At 51.9% G+C, this 16,271-nt stretch overlaps 1 protein-coding gene across 1 annotated transcript; it reads left to right on the top strand.

The window, feature by feature from the left end:
* The first annotated feature begins 14,426 nt into the window (after positions 1-14,426).
* LOC141936092 (olfactory receptor 14A16-like) lies at positions 14,427-15,380 on the top strand. The gene has a single exon (XM_074852816.1). The coding sequence runs from the start codon at positions 14,427-14,429 to the stop codon at positions 15,378-15,380; it is 954 nt and encodes a 317-aa protein (XP_074708917.1).
* Positions 15,381-16,271: the final 891 nt, after the last annotated feature.

The raw sequence follows: 16,271 nt of genomic DNA, 5'->3' as shown, positions 1-16,271 counted from the left end.
ACAGTGGAGAAGGAGAAGTCTGAGGTACTCAACAATATTACTTTCTAAGTCTTCTCTGGCAGCGTCTCTTCCCACACCTCTCGAGTGGATGGACCACAAGGCAGGGACTGGGGGGGTAAAGTCCCTCCCACTGTAAGAGAAGATCAGGTTCAGGACCACCTGGGGAACTGAACATACATAAGTTTGTGGGACATGACGAGCTCCATCCCAGAGTCCTGAGGGAATTGGCTGATCTAGTTGCCAAGCCACTCTCCATGATATTTGAAAAGTTTTGGCAGTCAGGGGAAATCTCTGGTGCCTGGAAAAAGTGAACCATTGCACCCATTTTTTAGAAAGGTAGAAAGGAGGACCCTGGGAACTAGCAGCCTGTCAGCCTCCCCTCTATTGCTGGAAACATCACAGAAGAGAGTCAGCAGCAGCAAAGGAGGTGCTTTGCCCAATCCTATTTCTATTTTGCCCTGGGCTGTACAGAGTCGGTTCTCCTTGCTGTCATGTCCTTTGACCGCTACGTTGCTCTCTGCCAGCCTTCGCGTTATGTCGCCATCATGAAGCCTCAGCTCTGCATCCACCTGACTGCTGCTGCTGAGTCATGGGCATCACACTCTCGAGTTACCGTCTGGTCCTCCTCTACCAGCTGACTTGCTGTGGCTCCAACAAGATCCACCATTTCTTTTCTGACAACTGACCCTTATTCAAACTGTCCTGCTCTGACAGCAGCCTGCTGTGGAAAATAGACTCTGGTTTAATATCAGTTGGCCGACTGGCTTCCTTATGTTTAACTCTGGCATTTTACATGCGCATCCTTTTCTGTATTCTACACCTTCCAGCAGCCTCTGCGAGGAAAAAAGCTTTTCCTACATGTTCTTCCCGTCTCACCACCTTGGCCATTGCATATGGGAGCTGCATTGCTCTCTACGTGCGTCCTTCAGAAGATGTTTCCTTGGAGACAAACAGATCTGTAGCTTTGCTGAACACTGTCCTGTACCCATTCTTAAATCCGCTCATCTACAGACTTAGAAACAAGACGGTGATCCTGGCCCTGAACGAAGCCATTGCCCGTGCGACACTACAGCTTTTCCCCTAATCATGGTGCATTTCTGGACAGCAATTCCAGTGATCTGCTCTCATCTGTTAAATAACACCAGTGCACAGGTGTGTCACCTCCAAATACAGATGCCTCAGGAGATTTCTGTTCTTGTTGGACTGTGTCAGGTGAAGTGAGAAGAAGCTCATCTGCACACACAAAGGCTGCACCAACAATGGCAGGAGGAGTAACTCAGTTACCACCCTGCCCCAGCTGCTCCCAGGCCCATCACAGCAGAGCCACCAGCTCATCAGGAGCCCATCTCCACAAACCGAGAAGAGCCCCGAGGCACAGGGGCAGGTGGGATTCCAATTTACAGGCTCCTGAGGAATGAACGTCTTGTCCCAGCTCCTTCCAGGGCTGCCCTGGGAGAGCCACCAGCCCCCTTGTCCAGGGGTGAAACCCGTCAGGATGAGCCACTGAGAGCAGCTCTGGGTCAGCATTTGGACTGAGGGGATTGTTGCCTAGGGGTGTGGGACACATGATGAGATGCAGGGCAAGAGCATTTTTGGATTGCACAGGACTTATTATGGGATGTTTAGGGGAGAACCCCAACAAGGGCAGCCTGTCCTGTCTTCTCATTACACTTAATTTCTAACAGTTTCTTGTGTAAGGGAATCTCTCTTCTGCGTGAACATGTGAGCATGGGGGTGTGAGTGCAGCAACTGGAGCAGGAGCAGGGGGTCAGACAGCCCATATGTCATTAGTGCCAGCAACTGAGAGACTGGAGTGAGTGAACTTAAGCGTCTGTGTGTGACTGGGGTGGTCTGTGCCAGCATCTGGAACGGGGCTCTGGCCTCGAGGGCTTGTATGTCCAGGTGCCTGCAACTGGGGAGGCTGGTATCCAGGGGCAGCTGCTGAGGAGAGTGAGTGTCCGAGCCCAGCTGCTGGAGGGATCCACCCTGTACAGGAATACAGGATAGGATAGGATAGGATAGGATAGGATAGGATAGGATAGGATAGGATAGGATAGGATAGGATAGGATAAGATAGGATAGGATAGGATAGGATAGTTCCGTTGGAACGACCTGCAATGACCATCTACTCCAAATACGGGACCACTTCAGGGTGGACCAAAAGCTAAATCATGTCATTAAGGGCATTGTCCAAATGCCTCTTAGACACTGACAGGCTTGGGGTATCAACCACCTCTCTAGGAAGCCTGTTCCAGTGTTCCACTGCCCTCTTGGTAAAGAAATGTTTCCTGATGCCAAGTTTGTACCTCCCCTGATGCAGCTTTGAACCATTCCCACACGTGCTGTCACTGGATACCATGACAAGAGCTCAGCACCTCCCTCTCCACATCCCCTCCTCAGGAAGCTGCAGAGAGCCATGAGGTCACCCCTAAACATCCTTTTCTCCAAACAAGACAAACACCAAGTCCTCAGCTGCTCCTCACAGGACATTCCTTCCAGCCCTTTCAGCGGTTTTGTTGCCCCCCTCTGGATTCATTCAAGGACTTTAACACCCTTCTTAAATTGTGGGGCCCAGAACTGCAGTTTTCTCCTTCCATTACTCTTTGTTCATTCAGACACCTCTCACCTGTGCTGCTGCTTTGAGCTTCAGGGACTCAAACCTTGCCTGTCTCTCAATAGTCTAATTGTCTCTTTAACCAAATCTTTCATTATGTTTATATCTACCTTTTTGTACCTATGTAGCTAAAATACTATCCCCCAAAATTATCCATTGTTGAAAGACGACCTCATTAGAGATATCGTGTACTTAGGATATGGTTGAGGAGTGTGATTTATTGTTTATAAAACTTGATCGTGCTTCACTGTTTTTTGCTTGCAAATAGGAAAAATTCTTCTGTGCCTGTGTGCAACCAGTTCTCTCAGGAGAGCAGGTGGGAGATGGTGCAATGGAGCTGTAACCTCCCGCTGCAGACTGCAGTGGAGAAGTCGGATGTAAGGAAAAGGGATGTAAATCCCAGCTGGCCAATGACAGAAATGGTGAGGCTGGGGAGGTGAGGAGCAAGGTTGTCCAGACAGTGCCAGACCTCAAGGGGCTGCTTCTGCTACCTGTGCAGAGCTCCTGAGGAGACCCTCTGCATCAATATCAATTGCAGAAGGCTTCTATCACCTCCTCTCTAATCTTAAAAGTAAATAAAAATAACCGTTAAAATAAAAAATAATTTTTATTAGATCCTCTTTGAAATATTCCTGCTTAACTACACTGTGAAATGACTCCAATTAGCTGTACAAGTCCTGAAGACTTGAAGAAAACTAAAGGAAGAGAAATAGCTCGTTAGGGTTTCCTTTATTTTAATGAGCCCCATGGTGTATTTGGCCCTGAGTCCATGAACCTCAGATACTGAGAGGAGACTGAGCAAAGTACTCAGGAAGTCAAAGTCAGCAGCAAAGCTCAAAGTACCTTGAAGCACTGATTGGCCCCACTGAGGGCCAGTACTGACAAAGCCTCTCCAGGGACTCGTTAGAGCAGATAATTGGAGGCTGTGATTGCAGGTAGGCAAAGGCACCCTGCAGGTGGCTGTAATGCTGAGAAACCCCTTGGTTTGTTTTATGAAGCAGAAAGGCCAAGCCCTGACCCTCAGGCCCTGGGAAGGAGATGCTGCCCCTCATGTGTGGCTCAGGGCTCTTCCTGGGGGCAGTGGGGTGTGAGGGTGAGCAATGCCAAGTGTAGGGAAACTGCACAACACCTCCCGGCTTCCCCAAGCAATGGTGAAGAGTAAATGAAGTCCAGAGCCTCAAAATAATTTTTTTTTGTTAGGCCTCAGTGGCAGAGGCAACTGCCATAGCCAAGGGGAGAAAGAACTTGGTCCTGTTGGGCCTTTTAGCCTTGCCAGAGCCCTTGGCCATCTCGACTGCAGTCTGTCCTACACTGTCCCATGCCTGCACCTCTTTCCCTCCAGGCTGCAGACACCCATCTTGCTTTCCCACCTAGCTCCTACCTCAACATTTCCACACCTTCACTGATGTCTCTCCAACTTCACCGCCTGTTCCTTGTAAGACAAAGCCATGGGCTGATCCTGACTCCCTCGGGGTGATCTCTTGTACTACAATGCTACCATTTGAGTGAGATAGCTTCTTCTTCAAATGCAGTCTGAACCTTCCAAGATACATTTTGTTGAGATTTCCTTCTGTTCCGACTACCAAGAAATGCTGCGTCATCTCTGAAACCCCCCTTCAAGCAGTTTCTGGCTATTTGTACAGTGCCCTGAGGCTCCACCTCACCAGGCTAAAGCAGCCCAGGTTTCTCAGCCTCTCCACAAAGTCCCCAAACCCCGTCCTGGCAGATCTGCTCTGGAGCCTCTCCAGTTCCTCCTCATTCCTTCAGAACAGGCAGCCCCACACCCAGACACACTAGTCAAGATGTGGCCACCACAGTGCTGATGATCACTCCCTTGTCTGAGTTGGCCACATGCCCCCTAACGCAGCCCCACAGGCAGCTGGCCTTACTCACGGTGACATGCACCTCTGCCTTGTATGGCATCCCTAGTGATGCCCAGGCCCTTCTCCTCGGGGTCACTCCTCTGCCAGTCAGGTCCCCGCGTGCCCCCATCTATGGGGTTATTCTGTCCCCAAATGCAGGACTGGCCACTTGGCCTTGTAAAGCTTCATGAGGTTTCTACTGACTGAACCCCAGAGATTTTCAGGGTCCCCCAGCAATGAAGCTCCATTGGGCCAGCTGGTGATGTGTGCCTGCAGATGGCTCACCCTGACATGGGGTGACTGACACAATAGAAGCATGAGGAATTGCAGGACATAACAGATAATAACAGGAGGCACCTATTCAATGATGCTGTTCACCAAGGTACACATTCCCATGGTGACAAGTTCAGAAACACCAAATGAAATGGCAAAGGAAGCCAAACTAGGACCAAAGAGGAAAAGGTAAATAGAGATGGGCTATTTGCATTGGAGGGTGCAAGGATGGTCAAGGGGAAGAAATTTTGAGTAGGAAAAAGAGAAGAAAAGGTGAAGCAATGGAAAAGATCAGGACTGTTTGGAGGTACCTGCCAAGCATGCCTGCATCAAAAAATTCACAGATCATCTGAGCAAACTTTCTCATTGACTTCTGTGGCCACCAGGAACCTGAGTGATTTCCCTCCCATCATGAAGGAAAGATCCATGGTGGATCAAAATGCAGAATCCTTCATGCTGGAAGGGACCTGAGGAGATCTCTAGTCCAACTTCCTGCTCAAGGTAGCGTCACCTCTGGGTCATGGCAGGTTGCTCAGGGCTCCATTCATTTTCAGTTGAAAAGCTCCAAGGCTGGAGATGACACAAGCTCTCTGGGAAATCTGCTCCATGCTTGACCATCTTGATGAGCAGAAAGTTTTTCCTCCCTTGTTTCAGCTGATGCCCATTGGCCCCCATCCTCTCACCATGCACAATAGTGAAGAGCCTGGCTGCATTTCCATGAGGACACCCAAGAAGATATGGGAAGGCTGTTATTAGGTCTCCCCAAAGCCGTCTCTTCTCCAGGCTTTGCACCTTTGCAGCAGAGGTGGCCAGTGGCTTTCTGGGCTGCATTAGGAAGAGCACTGCCAGCAGGTTGGTGGAGGTGATCCTTCCTCTCAGCACTGTTACAATTTCTCTTGTTGACTTCCCTCAGGGTTTTCAACCCTGCCACCTTCACTTGTGCTGTAGCCACAGCTGCCCTCCACATCTTCCACCAGTCCTGCCCTGTCTTCTTGTGAAAAACAAGTCCAGGAGGGCATTCCCCCATGTTGGGTCGGGGATTATTTTCCACCCTCCCTGCAACGAAGGCCACCTAGCAGCGGTCCATGGTCTTCAAAGTCCCCACTGGTTGCCAGGGCCTAAATTTGTGTCCGTTCTCCAGCTGTCTAAAGGAGACTTCATCGTCCTGCTGTCCTTCATCAGGAGGTTCATTGATCCTGACCAGAAGATCACTGTGCATTGAGGAGTCAGTGATCCTCATAACAGTAAATCTGAGTAGACCCAGGCCTGGGCTGTGCTCCATGTACAGCCTGGGCTTCAGGTCCTGTTGGGCTGAGTGTATCCCTTGGTCGTAAGTTAAATTCGATTGTAAAAGACAATCAAATCCTCACCCTTCCACTGGTGATCGGGCCATCTGCATGTCCTGAGCTTCATACAAAACTGCAGCAACAAATGCCCATGTGGACATCCTCTTTTTGGGGCAGTAGAAATGATGACTACTAATGTTTTCCTTGTAAGAAAACACTGAAAGAGCTCACAGGAGCAAAATGAAATAACACTTCAACAGGTGGGGTCTGCACAGCTTGCTGCACCAGGATCAAAAGCACGGGTGACAGGATCAGAGTGTGGGAACGAGGGCTTTGGAGGGTTAGGTGGTAAAGCCCAGAGTTTTACTGGGGCACACTGGATGCCCTGGAGTGTCCTGGCCGTGGGAGGGGAGGGCCTAAGGCCAGCAGATATCATGGTCAGCTACCTTATAAATACACCCTGTTAGAAAGACCATGAGACCTCACTGGTCACTGAGATGTCCCCAGTACCAGCAAGGGATGGGAGGACCAAAGTACCCTCCAGTTCCCCAGACTGGATGCCCTCCAAGTCCACCCCACTACTTACCACCACGTCATAACCTGCACTTACTTCGAAGAATGCCTAGGGAAGAAGAGCAAAGGGGTGGTCTGGACTGGATCTTGGTGGGACTGGGGGTGAGACACAGGTGTCCCCAGTCCCCGCAGGCCTATGGCTTCCCCCTGGTCTGAGCAGGAAAATCCCTTCTGCTCTGCCTGGCCCCATTCCTCCAAGTGTCACCTGGCATACCTGTCCATGCAAGGACCAGGGGTGGGGATGGAGACAAGGAGAGAGTGAGGAATTCATGTCCTTCAGAGAGGATGGTGTTGAGGTGGGGGGAGACCCAAAGACAGGGCACTGGGGTGAATTAGTGGACACCAGGGTACTGGGCTGGAGGTATTGCAGGGACAGGACTGTGTCGAATGCAAGTGAGGATTAAAGGAATTCAAGTGGAGGGGACACGGAGACTTCAAGCACAGTGGTTGGTGGGGACAGAAGGAAGAGGACTGCAGAGGATAAAAACGACAGGATTGGGAGAGTGTTTGGGAGTGGGGGTTCAAGGAAGGGGATCTGGGGACGCTACTGCAGTGGACAGGTTGAAAACCAAAGGACTGAGGGGGAAGACAGAAAGAAAGGCATCGGGAGGGATCAAAGGGAGGGGATTTGGGAACCCTAGATAGGACATGAAAGAGATCCCAGGGATGAGATGCCTGAGGGGACCAAAACAAGGGGATGGGGTTGCACAAAAGGGATGGAGGTGGTGTCATCAGGACAAGAAACCTGTGGGGACACTCCCAGGGAAGAGATGGGTCCAACCATTCCAACAGGAACTGAGGCTCTGGGCACAAGAACATTAATTGTGGGGGAAGGGGGGGAACAGATGGAATTGTGGAGGGGAGAAAGCTGCATTGTGGGGGCTGGAGGTGCAGGGGAGCCTGCAGGAGCCCCTGGCTTGGGAAAGGGAGAGGCCAAGGCAAGGGGTTTCATGCTCCCCACTATGACTTCGTTCTGCAGGAGAGCTGATGTCCTGCAGCCAAGACGCATCCCCAGCCTTGAGCACCTCCCCGTGGCACTGGGGACTCACTTGAGCATCTTCTAGGGTGCACAGCAGGATGGTGAAGAGCAGGGCCATGGTGAACACAGCGACCTTCATCTTCCTCTGCAGTGTGGCGAGTGTTGGGTGAAGCTGAAAAGGTGAAGGGCAGATTTATCTCTCCCAGGTCTCCTTGCACAACCCCAGCACCCACACCTAGAGCCCCCAGGGCAGATCCAGGCTTGGCAGAGACACCAACCGTGGCAGCAGAGTCACCCCTGCATCCAGCATGGATCCAACCACGTTCCTCGGCATCAGTCCAGCTTCTTGCATGGGGCAGCTGCACATGGAAGGGCCCAGGCACCCTGGGGTGGTGATGGGGGGTGGACAGAGCACCCGTGACAGCTGAATGTGTTGTGGGAAACTGTCAAAGGTTTTACAGAAGCCCAGCTAGACAACATCCATAGCTCTTCCCTTGACCACTGATGTAGTCACTCCATCTTAGAAGGACACAAGGTTGGTCAGGCAAGGTGAAGCCACGCTATCTCAAATCACTTCCCTGTCCTCCAAGTGCCTCAGCACAGCTTCTAGGAGGATCATTTCCATGATCTTCCCAGGCACAGAGGTGAGGCTGACAGGTCGCTAGTTCCCAGGGTCCTCCTTTCTACTCTTTTCAAAAAGGGGTGCAATGGTTCCCTTTTTTCAGGCACCGGGGATTTTCCCTGACTGCCAGGACTTCAAATATCCTGGAGAGTGGCTTGGTAATGTATCAGCCAATTCCCTCAGGACTCTGGGATGCATCTTGTCAGGTCCTACAGACTTATGTATGTTCAGTTCCCCAGGTGGTCCTGAATCTGACCTTCTCCTACAGTGGGAGGGACTTTGCTCCCCCAGTCCCTGCCTTGTGGTCCATCCACTCAAGAGGTTTGGGAAGAGAGGTTGCAGTGAAGACTGAGGCAAAAGTCTTGTTAAGTACCTCAGCCTTCTCCCTGTCCGTTCTTTCTAGTTTTCCAGTCTTGTTCATTGAGTTGATACAAGTTTTTTGACCTTCCTTTTCAGGCTGATGTACCTGTAGAAGCCCTTTTCCTTATTCTTTGCGTCCTTTGCCAAGTTCAGCTCCAGCTGCACCTTGGCCTTCCTGACCCCATCCCTACACAACCCAGCAGCGTCCCTCTACTTGTCCCAGGGTACCTGTCCCTGCTGCCACTGCCTGTGCATTTCCTTCTTGCCCTTTACTTTAATGAACAGGTATTGACTCAGCCATGCTGGTCTCTTGCCTTCCTTGCCTGATTTCTTACACCTGGGGATCGATAGAGGTTATTCTTCCCTCCAATGCAGGAATGGCCACTTCTCCTTCTAAAACTTAAACATTCTGCTGGCAAAATCCCAGAGTTTCTCAAAGGCTCCTGGACTGAAGCTCCATCTTGCGAGGTGTTCATGTTTGTGTGCAGGTGGCTCACCCTGATTGCGGTGAGGCATCAACACAAGATCACAGGATAAGAAACTGCAGGACATCACAGCTAATAAAAGGAGTTGCTGGTTTTGTACTGACCAAGGCAGGAATCAACATGACAACCTCTTAGAAACACTCTAGGAGGGCAGGAAGCCAGCAAAGCCAGGGGCAGTGGGGAAAGAGCAGAGTTGGGCTCTTTGTAGAGGAATGTATGAGGGTGATCAAAGAGAAGAATTTGGGAGGGAAAAGGAAGAAAAAGAAAAGCAAAGGTTAAGCTCAGACATGATGAAGACTGCATCAGGGGTTCCCTGTTGAGCAGTCAATGACTTCAGTGGGACAAAATTTAAGAGTTGATTCCTACAAATTTATGTCTGCTCCCTTCCATGGTCATGGGGAACGTGAGTGCGCTCCCTGTCATCATCAAGGGAAGAGCTGTGGTGGAAGGAAATGCACCGTCACCCATCCTGGAAGGGACCTCGGGAGGTCTGTAGGCCAAGCACAACCACTGTGAGTGGAGAAAGGAGAAACGAGGTTTGGGCTGTTTGTATGCTGGGCTGTGGGAGTGGGGAACATCGGCCTCTATAGACACGTGTCCAGTAGTGATCTCTCCAGGAGCTGATCTTGGACTCTCCACCTGTCCAGGAGCTGGTCCTGGGATCCCCTCATCCCTCCAGTACCCACTAACGTAGACAAACAGACACAAACACGCAGTCACAAGCATGGAAACAAAAATTTATTTCTCCAGCAGAGAGTAATGGAACATCTGAGGCTGGAAGGCAGCCAGATTTGAAATTCTCTGTGCCACCTCTTCATGCTTATTTTTGTCAGGAGCTCCTTTCTCATCCATATGCGCCTTCTCCAGTGTTGCCTTAATTCCTGCATATCTGGTGGTGCTATTCTGGAGCTTGAAGAGGAGACCTTTGACCATCAAACACCTCTCGCCTCTTCTCTTCAGTGTCATATCCCGTGGGATTCTGCCAAGCAGGTTCCTCAGCAGGCCAAAGCCTGCTCACTGAAGTCCTGCTCTTTGCCGCCTTCTGTTCTCTCAGGAGCCTCAACTCTACTTTCTCACCCCTGAATGTTACATCCCTGACCAGCTCTTCCTTGTTTCTAAATATGATTGCCTGCAGGACACCTCCCCTCACTGGCTCCTCAGTCACCCTTGTCAGGATGATGTTGTCAATTAACTCCCAAACCCTCCTGGATGACTTTCACTGTGCTGTGTTGCCCCTTCAGCAAATATTGGGAGAGTTTAGGAGTGCCATGAGGTGCAGGGCTTCTTCCAGTTGAATGCAGAAGGCTTCATCTACTTCCTCTTCCTCGTCTGGGGGTCCATAGCAGACATCCACCCACCACAGTGTTGTCCATGACCCTTCAGCTCAGCTGACTCATCCTCCATCCCCAGGCAGAGCTCCACACATTCCTGCTGCTCTCTCCCATAAAGGGAATCTTCCCCTCAGGGTCCAGCCCCATGGCCTTATCAGTACCAGACCCCCAGGACCCCACAGTTTCTCCAGGAGAGGGGATTTGTAGTGCCCTGCAACTCTTTGTGCTGTTCTCTTGTGAGAGATACCCCAGTCAAGATAAGCCAGCTGCACACAAATATTAAAAGCTGAACAAACTTTTCTACAGTGCATAGCAACGTTGACAAAATCTGGGATTTCTCAAAATTGAAGTTTTACGAGGAAAAGTGGCTAATCCTACATCATTGGGATCAGGGGACAAACAGCCTTGTACATCAGGACAGGCTGGGACGTGACCGACTGAGCATCAACTCTGCGGAGAAGGGCTTGGGCACTATGAGGGATGCCCTACGAGCCAGGAGAGGATGGACACAATGAACAAGGGCAGCTGCCTACAGGGCTGCATTCGGAGGAGCGTGGGCCACCCAGACACCCTGAGTTACCATCCCCCTCCACTCAGCACTGGTGTGGCCCCACACACATGGGTGTGTCCCAGGGTGTGGCTCCCCATTCTGGAGAAGTAGGGAGGACCTGGAGAGTGTTGAGTGAAGGTCTGCCAAGGCGGGGTTTGGGACCTGGTGTCCATGAGCTGTGTGGGGTGACTGAGGGACCTGGAGTTCTTTGGCCTAGCGGTGTGGAGGCTCCAGGCACTATAGGAGTAGCCTGAGAGTGACTGAGGGGGGATTTCAGAGATGATGGAGCTTTTCTTTGTACTGAGATACATCATGAGAAAGAACTAATGCCACGAAGTGCATCTGGGGAGGCCCAGACTGGACACAGAGAAATGTCACTCGAAGGGCAGTGCTGTGGTGTAACAAGTCACCCAGAGGGAGACTGGAGCAGCCCCAGGCTTTGTGTTTCAAGGAGCAGCCAGGGAGGATGGAGAGATCTCAGTAAAGGAAGGGAGATGCGCAGGTGAGAGCAAGGTGTGGTAGGAGGGTGGGTGACTACAGCCTGCAGAGAAAGAGGTGCAGGTGTGGGACACGGTGGGACAGCCTGTGGTGGAGACGATAGAGGGATGAGGAAAGTCTGAAAATCCCCCAGCAGAGATGAGCTCTTTCTGCCCTTGGCTCTGGCTGTTGTCTCTGCCACTGATGTTGATGAGGAAGCACCTTCCCCTTCCAGCACTGGGTCTCATGGCCTCCCCTTCCCCACCTAAGAGCCTGGGAGGTGTTGGACCATAGTCCTGCCCTTGGCATTGCCCATCCCCACATCAGACTGCCCCAGGAAGAGCCCTGAGCAATGTGTGAGGGACGGGATCTGACTTCATAGAGGTTGGGGTCAGGCCTTGGCCCTTTTGCTTAATGTAACACACCCAGTTTCACTCAGAATTTGTTCCATGGCCTTTGTTTCCCTGTCATCTCTGCCTGGAGTTTTCTGATCTAACAAGGCCCTGGAGAGGCTTTCTCAGTAATGGTCCTCACAGGGACCCACTAAAATGCCAAGTGACTTTGTAGTCTGCATCTGAGAGTGACTTCTTGACAGGCACCTTCATTGTCCTGTCACTGTCTGAGGCTCATATATTCAGCACCAAACCCATTAGAGGGGTCATTAAAATGCCTTGGGCTGGTCCTGTGCTGCGGAGCTGGGCCGGGCTCCTGGGAGAGAGGGAGCTCAGGTCAAGTGGTCAGCGCTGCAGAGAGACAGCTCTGCCCAGGAGCAGCTCCTCTGCAAAGCGCAGCAGGGCTGAGGGCACTGCCTGCAGGCACCGAGGGCAGAGGAGCCGGGCACAGAGAGGGGAAAGGCAGACGGCAGTGGCAGGATGCTGAGAGCTCACTGGAGGAGAAATCTTCGCAGCCCTTGACACAGTAAGTCTCTGGGTGCAGGGCAATGCAGCTGCAGGTGGTGGAGGGATGTGGTGAAGCCGGCACAGCCACCAGGAATCTCCCTGGTGTCTGGAGGAGGAGGCCGTGCTCCAGAGCAGGGATTCCCTGCTGCACTGTCAGAGGGACAGGCCATGGCGGCTGCCTTCTCCCGGGGACGGCTGCAGGGGTGTGCAGTTGTGGGTGCAGCCAGGGGTGCCCAGGGCTGTCCTTGAGAGCAGGGTCCCTGCAGCCCAGGGGCTGTGTGCTGGGGCAGGGACTCTGCCGCCTGCCAGGGTCAGCACTCAGCCTGCCTGGGGAGCTGCCCACGGCGCTGTGGGGAGAAGCTGTGTGGGGAAGGAGAGACCCCCGGCAGGGCAGGGTCCTTCTGCTGTGGAAAGGGTGCTGTGTGGGTCAGGGCTGCTCACAGCTCCAGATCACCCCTAGGACATATAGTGAGAGCCTTTTTGAAGAAGCACATCAAGGCAGCATTTACCTGAAAGGTTAAGAGTCTGTGCTTTGTGTTTTCCCCTGTTCATTGCCTGAGTAGACACAAGGGGACGGGAATTTATTTCTCCATTCTGGAGAAGACTCTAAGTCCCCAGTTCTCCTTAGCAGTTGTTTATACTGTTCCTAAGACTGTGCACACACAGAGATGTCCCTGGGCTGGGCCCTGCTGCCAGGAGGGGTCTGCAGGGCAGAGCTGAGCACACAGCGGGTGGGATGGGGGCTGTGAGCACTGACAGGGAAGAGATTTAGGGACAGACAAACAGCTCCCAGGTGTGACAGCTCCAGGCAGCAAAAACATGGCCTTGATTGTGAGGCAGTTGCTACCAGTAATGCTGTGGGAGGATGGTGACTCTTTGCCATCCCCTGCAGTGCAGACACCTTCACTGAGCAACTCCCTGGTCTCCTCTCCCACCCAGCAGAGCCCCCCGCCATTAATGTCACAGGGACATGGTGATGAGTTGCCCTCGCAGCAGCCTGACAACTGAGGAGGAGAAATGCTTGAGTGCCCAGCGTTGTCTCCCTGTTCTGCCTTCCTTGGCATGAGCACTTTGGCGTGTTCCCCTCTTCTCCCTGCTGCCCTTCTGCTTACTGCTGCACTCACTGGTGTGGAGGGGGAGGCCTCAAGCACAGCTCAGACACTGGTGCTGCGGGTTCTCTCATGCCAATGGATCTGAGGAAAAGCATCTCAGTCCCCTGCTTTACTCTGGGGCTCCAGCCACCATAGTGGGTGGGGTGGGCAATGACCTGATCCCCCTTCATGACATCACAAATTTTGGTTCTTCGACTCCTTCCCTTGGGGGTCCTCCTTGGCTGCAGGCTGCCCTCCAGAAGGGCACAGCTGCCCCAAGGCATTCTTTCTCTAGCAACCCCCTGGAGAAGACATCTCAGTGCTAAGGACATGGAAATGCTGCTGGGATGCATGCGGGCAGCTGTAAAGACACCTCTGTGTCCCTGGCTGGGAGGGGAGAGCTGAGATCCTCTGCTCTCAGCAGGGTCCAGTTTCTTTTGCAGGGAACACCTGAGGGCGATTGTCCTCCAGCTCAGATAGGTGCAGGCACAAGGCAGCTGTGGATAGGACTGATGGACACAGCGGCTGCCCTCACTGTGCACAAACAGACAGGGCCTTCTTCTTTAAGGACTCACAAGATTCCACCATGGAGTGCAGCAGAAATGCCAAGGATCTCTGCCTTAAGAACACTCCTCAGGTGGGATGGGGCCACTAGAACAGACTAAACATAAGAAATCCTTACAGCTCTGCTCTGCAGTTGGGTGAATTGGTGGGATAAAGATTAATAAGTCTTTGTTATCAGAAGAGGATTTGATCTGAGATGACCCCACGTTCCTATTTGCCTGCTGTTGTAGCATAGCACTGACTCCTCCAGAGCCCACAGCAGAGACCCCTGCTCCCTTGGGTACCCTCAGCCAGCTGGAACCAGAGCTCATGAGGTGGAACTGTCAAAGGTTCTGTGGAAGAGGTGAATCTGTTTGGACGGTATCTGCAAGAAGTGGAGTATCTTTTCTTCAGAGAAATCTGCCCTAACTTCTCACTGATTTTTCCAACATATACAGGTCCTGATGTCCAGTAGAAACAAATGTCCAACAGCAGCTCCATCACTGAGTTCCTCCTCCTGGCATTCGCAGACACACGGGAGCTGCAGCTCTTGCACTTCTGGCTCTTCCTGGGCATCTACCTGGCTGCCCTCCTGGGCAACGGCCTCATCATCACTGCCATCGCCTGTGACCACCACCTGCACACCCCCATGTACTTCTTCCTCCTCAACCTCTCCCTCCTCGACCTGGGCTCCATCTCCACCACTCTTCCCAAAGCCATGCACAATTCCCTCTGGGACAACAGGGACATCTCCTACTTGGGATGTGTGGAACAGATCTTCTTCTTCTATTTCTTTGCTACAGCAGAGTATTTCCTTCTCACCATCATGTGCTACGACCGCTACGTTGCCATCTGCAAACCCCTGCACTACGAGACCCTCCTGGGCAGCAGAGCTTGTGTCCACATGGCAGCAGCTGCCTGGGGCACTGGGTTTCTCTGGGCTGTGCTGCACACGGCCAACACATTTTCATTACCTCTCTGCAAGGGCAATGCTGTGGACCAGTTCTTCTGTGAAATCCCCCAGATCCTCAAGCTCTCCTGCTCACACTCCTACCTCAGGGAAGTTGGCTTTATCATGGTTACTGCCTGTTTATCATTTGGATGTTTTGTTTTCATTGTGGTGTCCTATGTGCAGATCTTGAGGGCCGTGCTGAGGATCCCCTCTGAGCAGGGACGGCACAAAGCCTTTTCCACGTGCCTCCCTCACCTGGCTGTAGTCTCACTGTTTATCAGCACTGCCATGTTTGCCTACCTGAAACCCCCCTCCATCTCCTCCCCATCCCTGGACCTGGTGGTGTCATTTCTGTACTCAGTGGTTCCTCCAGCAGTGAACCCCCTCATCTACAGCATGAGGAACCAGGAGATCAAGGATGTCCTGAAGAAACTGATAACTAGATGTTATTCTGAAGCAATAAATTGCTCATATTCTTTGTAAAAATTATAATATAACTCTGTACAGGCCCAGCCTTTTGTCTGTTCTTTCTGTTGTTGGTGGTGATATTTTACTTCTAATGCTGTTGTCATCCCCTTTCTAATTCATTGTCTGCTTTTCTTTTCTGACTAAGAACCCTTCCCAAACACCATTTGCAGCACTGGCCTCTCACCCCACACTGGGGAGGAACTTTTTCCCTCCATGGAGGTACATCAAATAAGTAGCTCAGAAGTCCATGTTTGCATTGTGAGGAGGAGATGTAAGCATACACGTCATGTGTGTGAAGTAAGAGAGCACGAATGCCATCAGCTATACATGGGGGTCCATGATGGTGTGTGGGACAAACAGTGTCATGACATCACTTCTCATTGAGACTAACATCACCTGGGAAACCACCTGAATGCAGCACTGGGAGGTGTTTCCTTGAACCAAGGGCCCTGAGTCCATTCCTCATGCCATGGGGCATCTCACATGAATGCAGAGCGAGATGATCACCACAGGGATGAGGGGTCAGCCAGCCTCTGGTAGTGGCAGCAGGAGGCCAGAGAGACACTACGACTCCTGCAATGCACTGCCTCTGCATGTGCAAGGGAAGGACACGTGTCTCTGAACGCTCCTGTGTGTATGATGAGTGCATGAGGCCAGCTGAGATGTGGACACCTGACAGAGCCCTGACACTTCCCTGTGTGACTCCAGGAACAACCCCCACTCTCCCAGTGAGACTCATCTCAGCTGCCTTGGACAAGCTCATTGCAAGTGCTCCTGTTCACTACGTCACCCTCACCTGTGATTCTGGACTGAGCCCTCAAAAGTATCAGAGGAATCAGAGAGGTTCTGGGGTCCATGGAAAAGGCAGATGTCAAACCCATCTTCAAGTGCAGGAATGAGAATGGG

This window comes from Strix uralensis, chromosome 31 (assembly GCF_047716275.1).
Source record: "Strix uralensis isolate ZFMK-TIS-50842 chromosome 31, bStrUra1, whole genome shotgun sequence".
Classification (NCBI taxonomy): domain Eukaryota; kingdom Metazoa; phylum Chordata; class Aves; order Strigiformes; family Strigidae; genus Strix; species Strix uralensis.
Note: the sequence above shows the minus strand (reverse complement) of the source record. Positions and strands in the feature narration are given on the sequence as shown.

Coding starts and splice junctions, on each gene's coding strand:
- LOC141936092 (XM_074852816.1), top strand. CDS start 14,427: ATGTCCAACAGCAGCTCCATCACTGAGTTCCTCCTCCTGGCATTCGCA.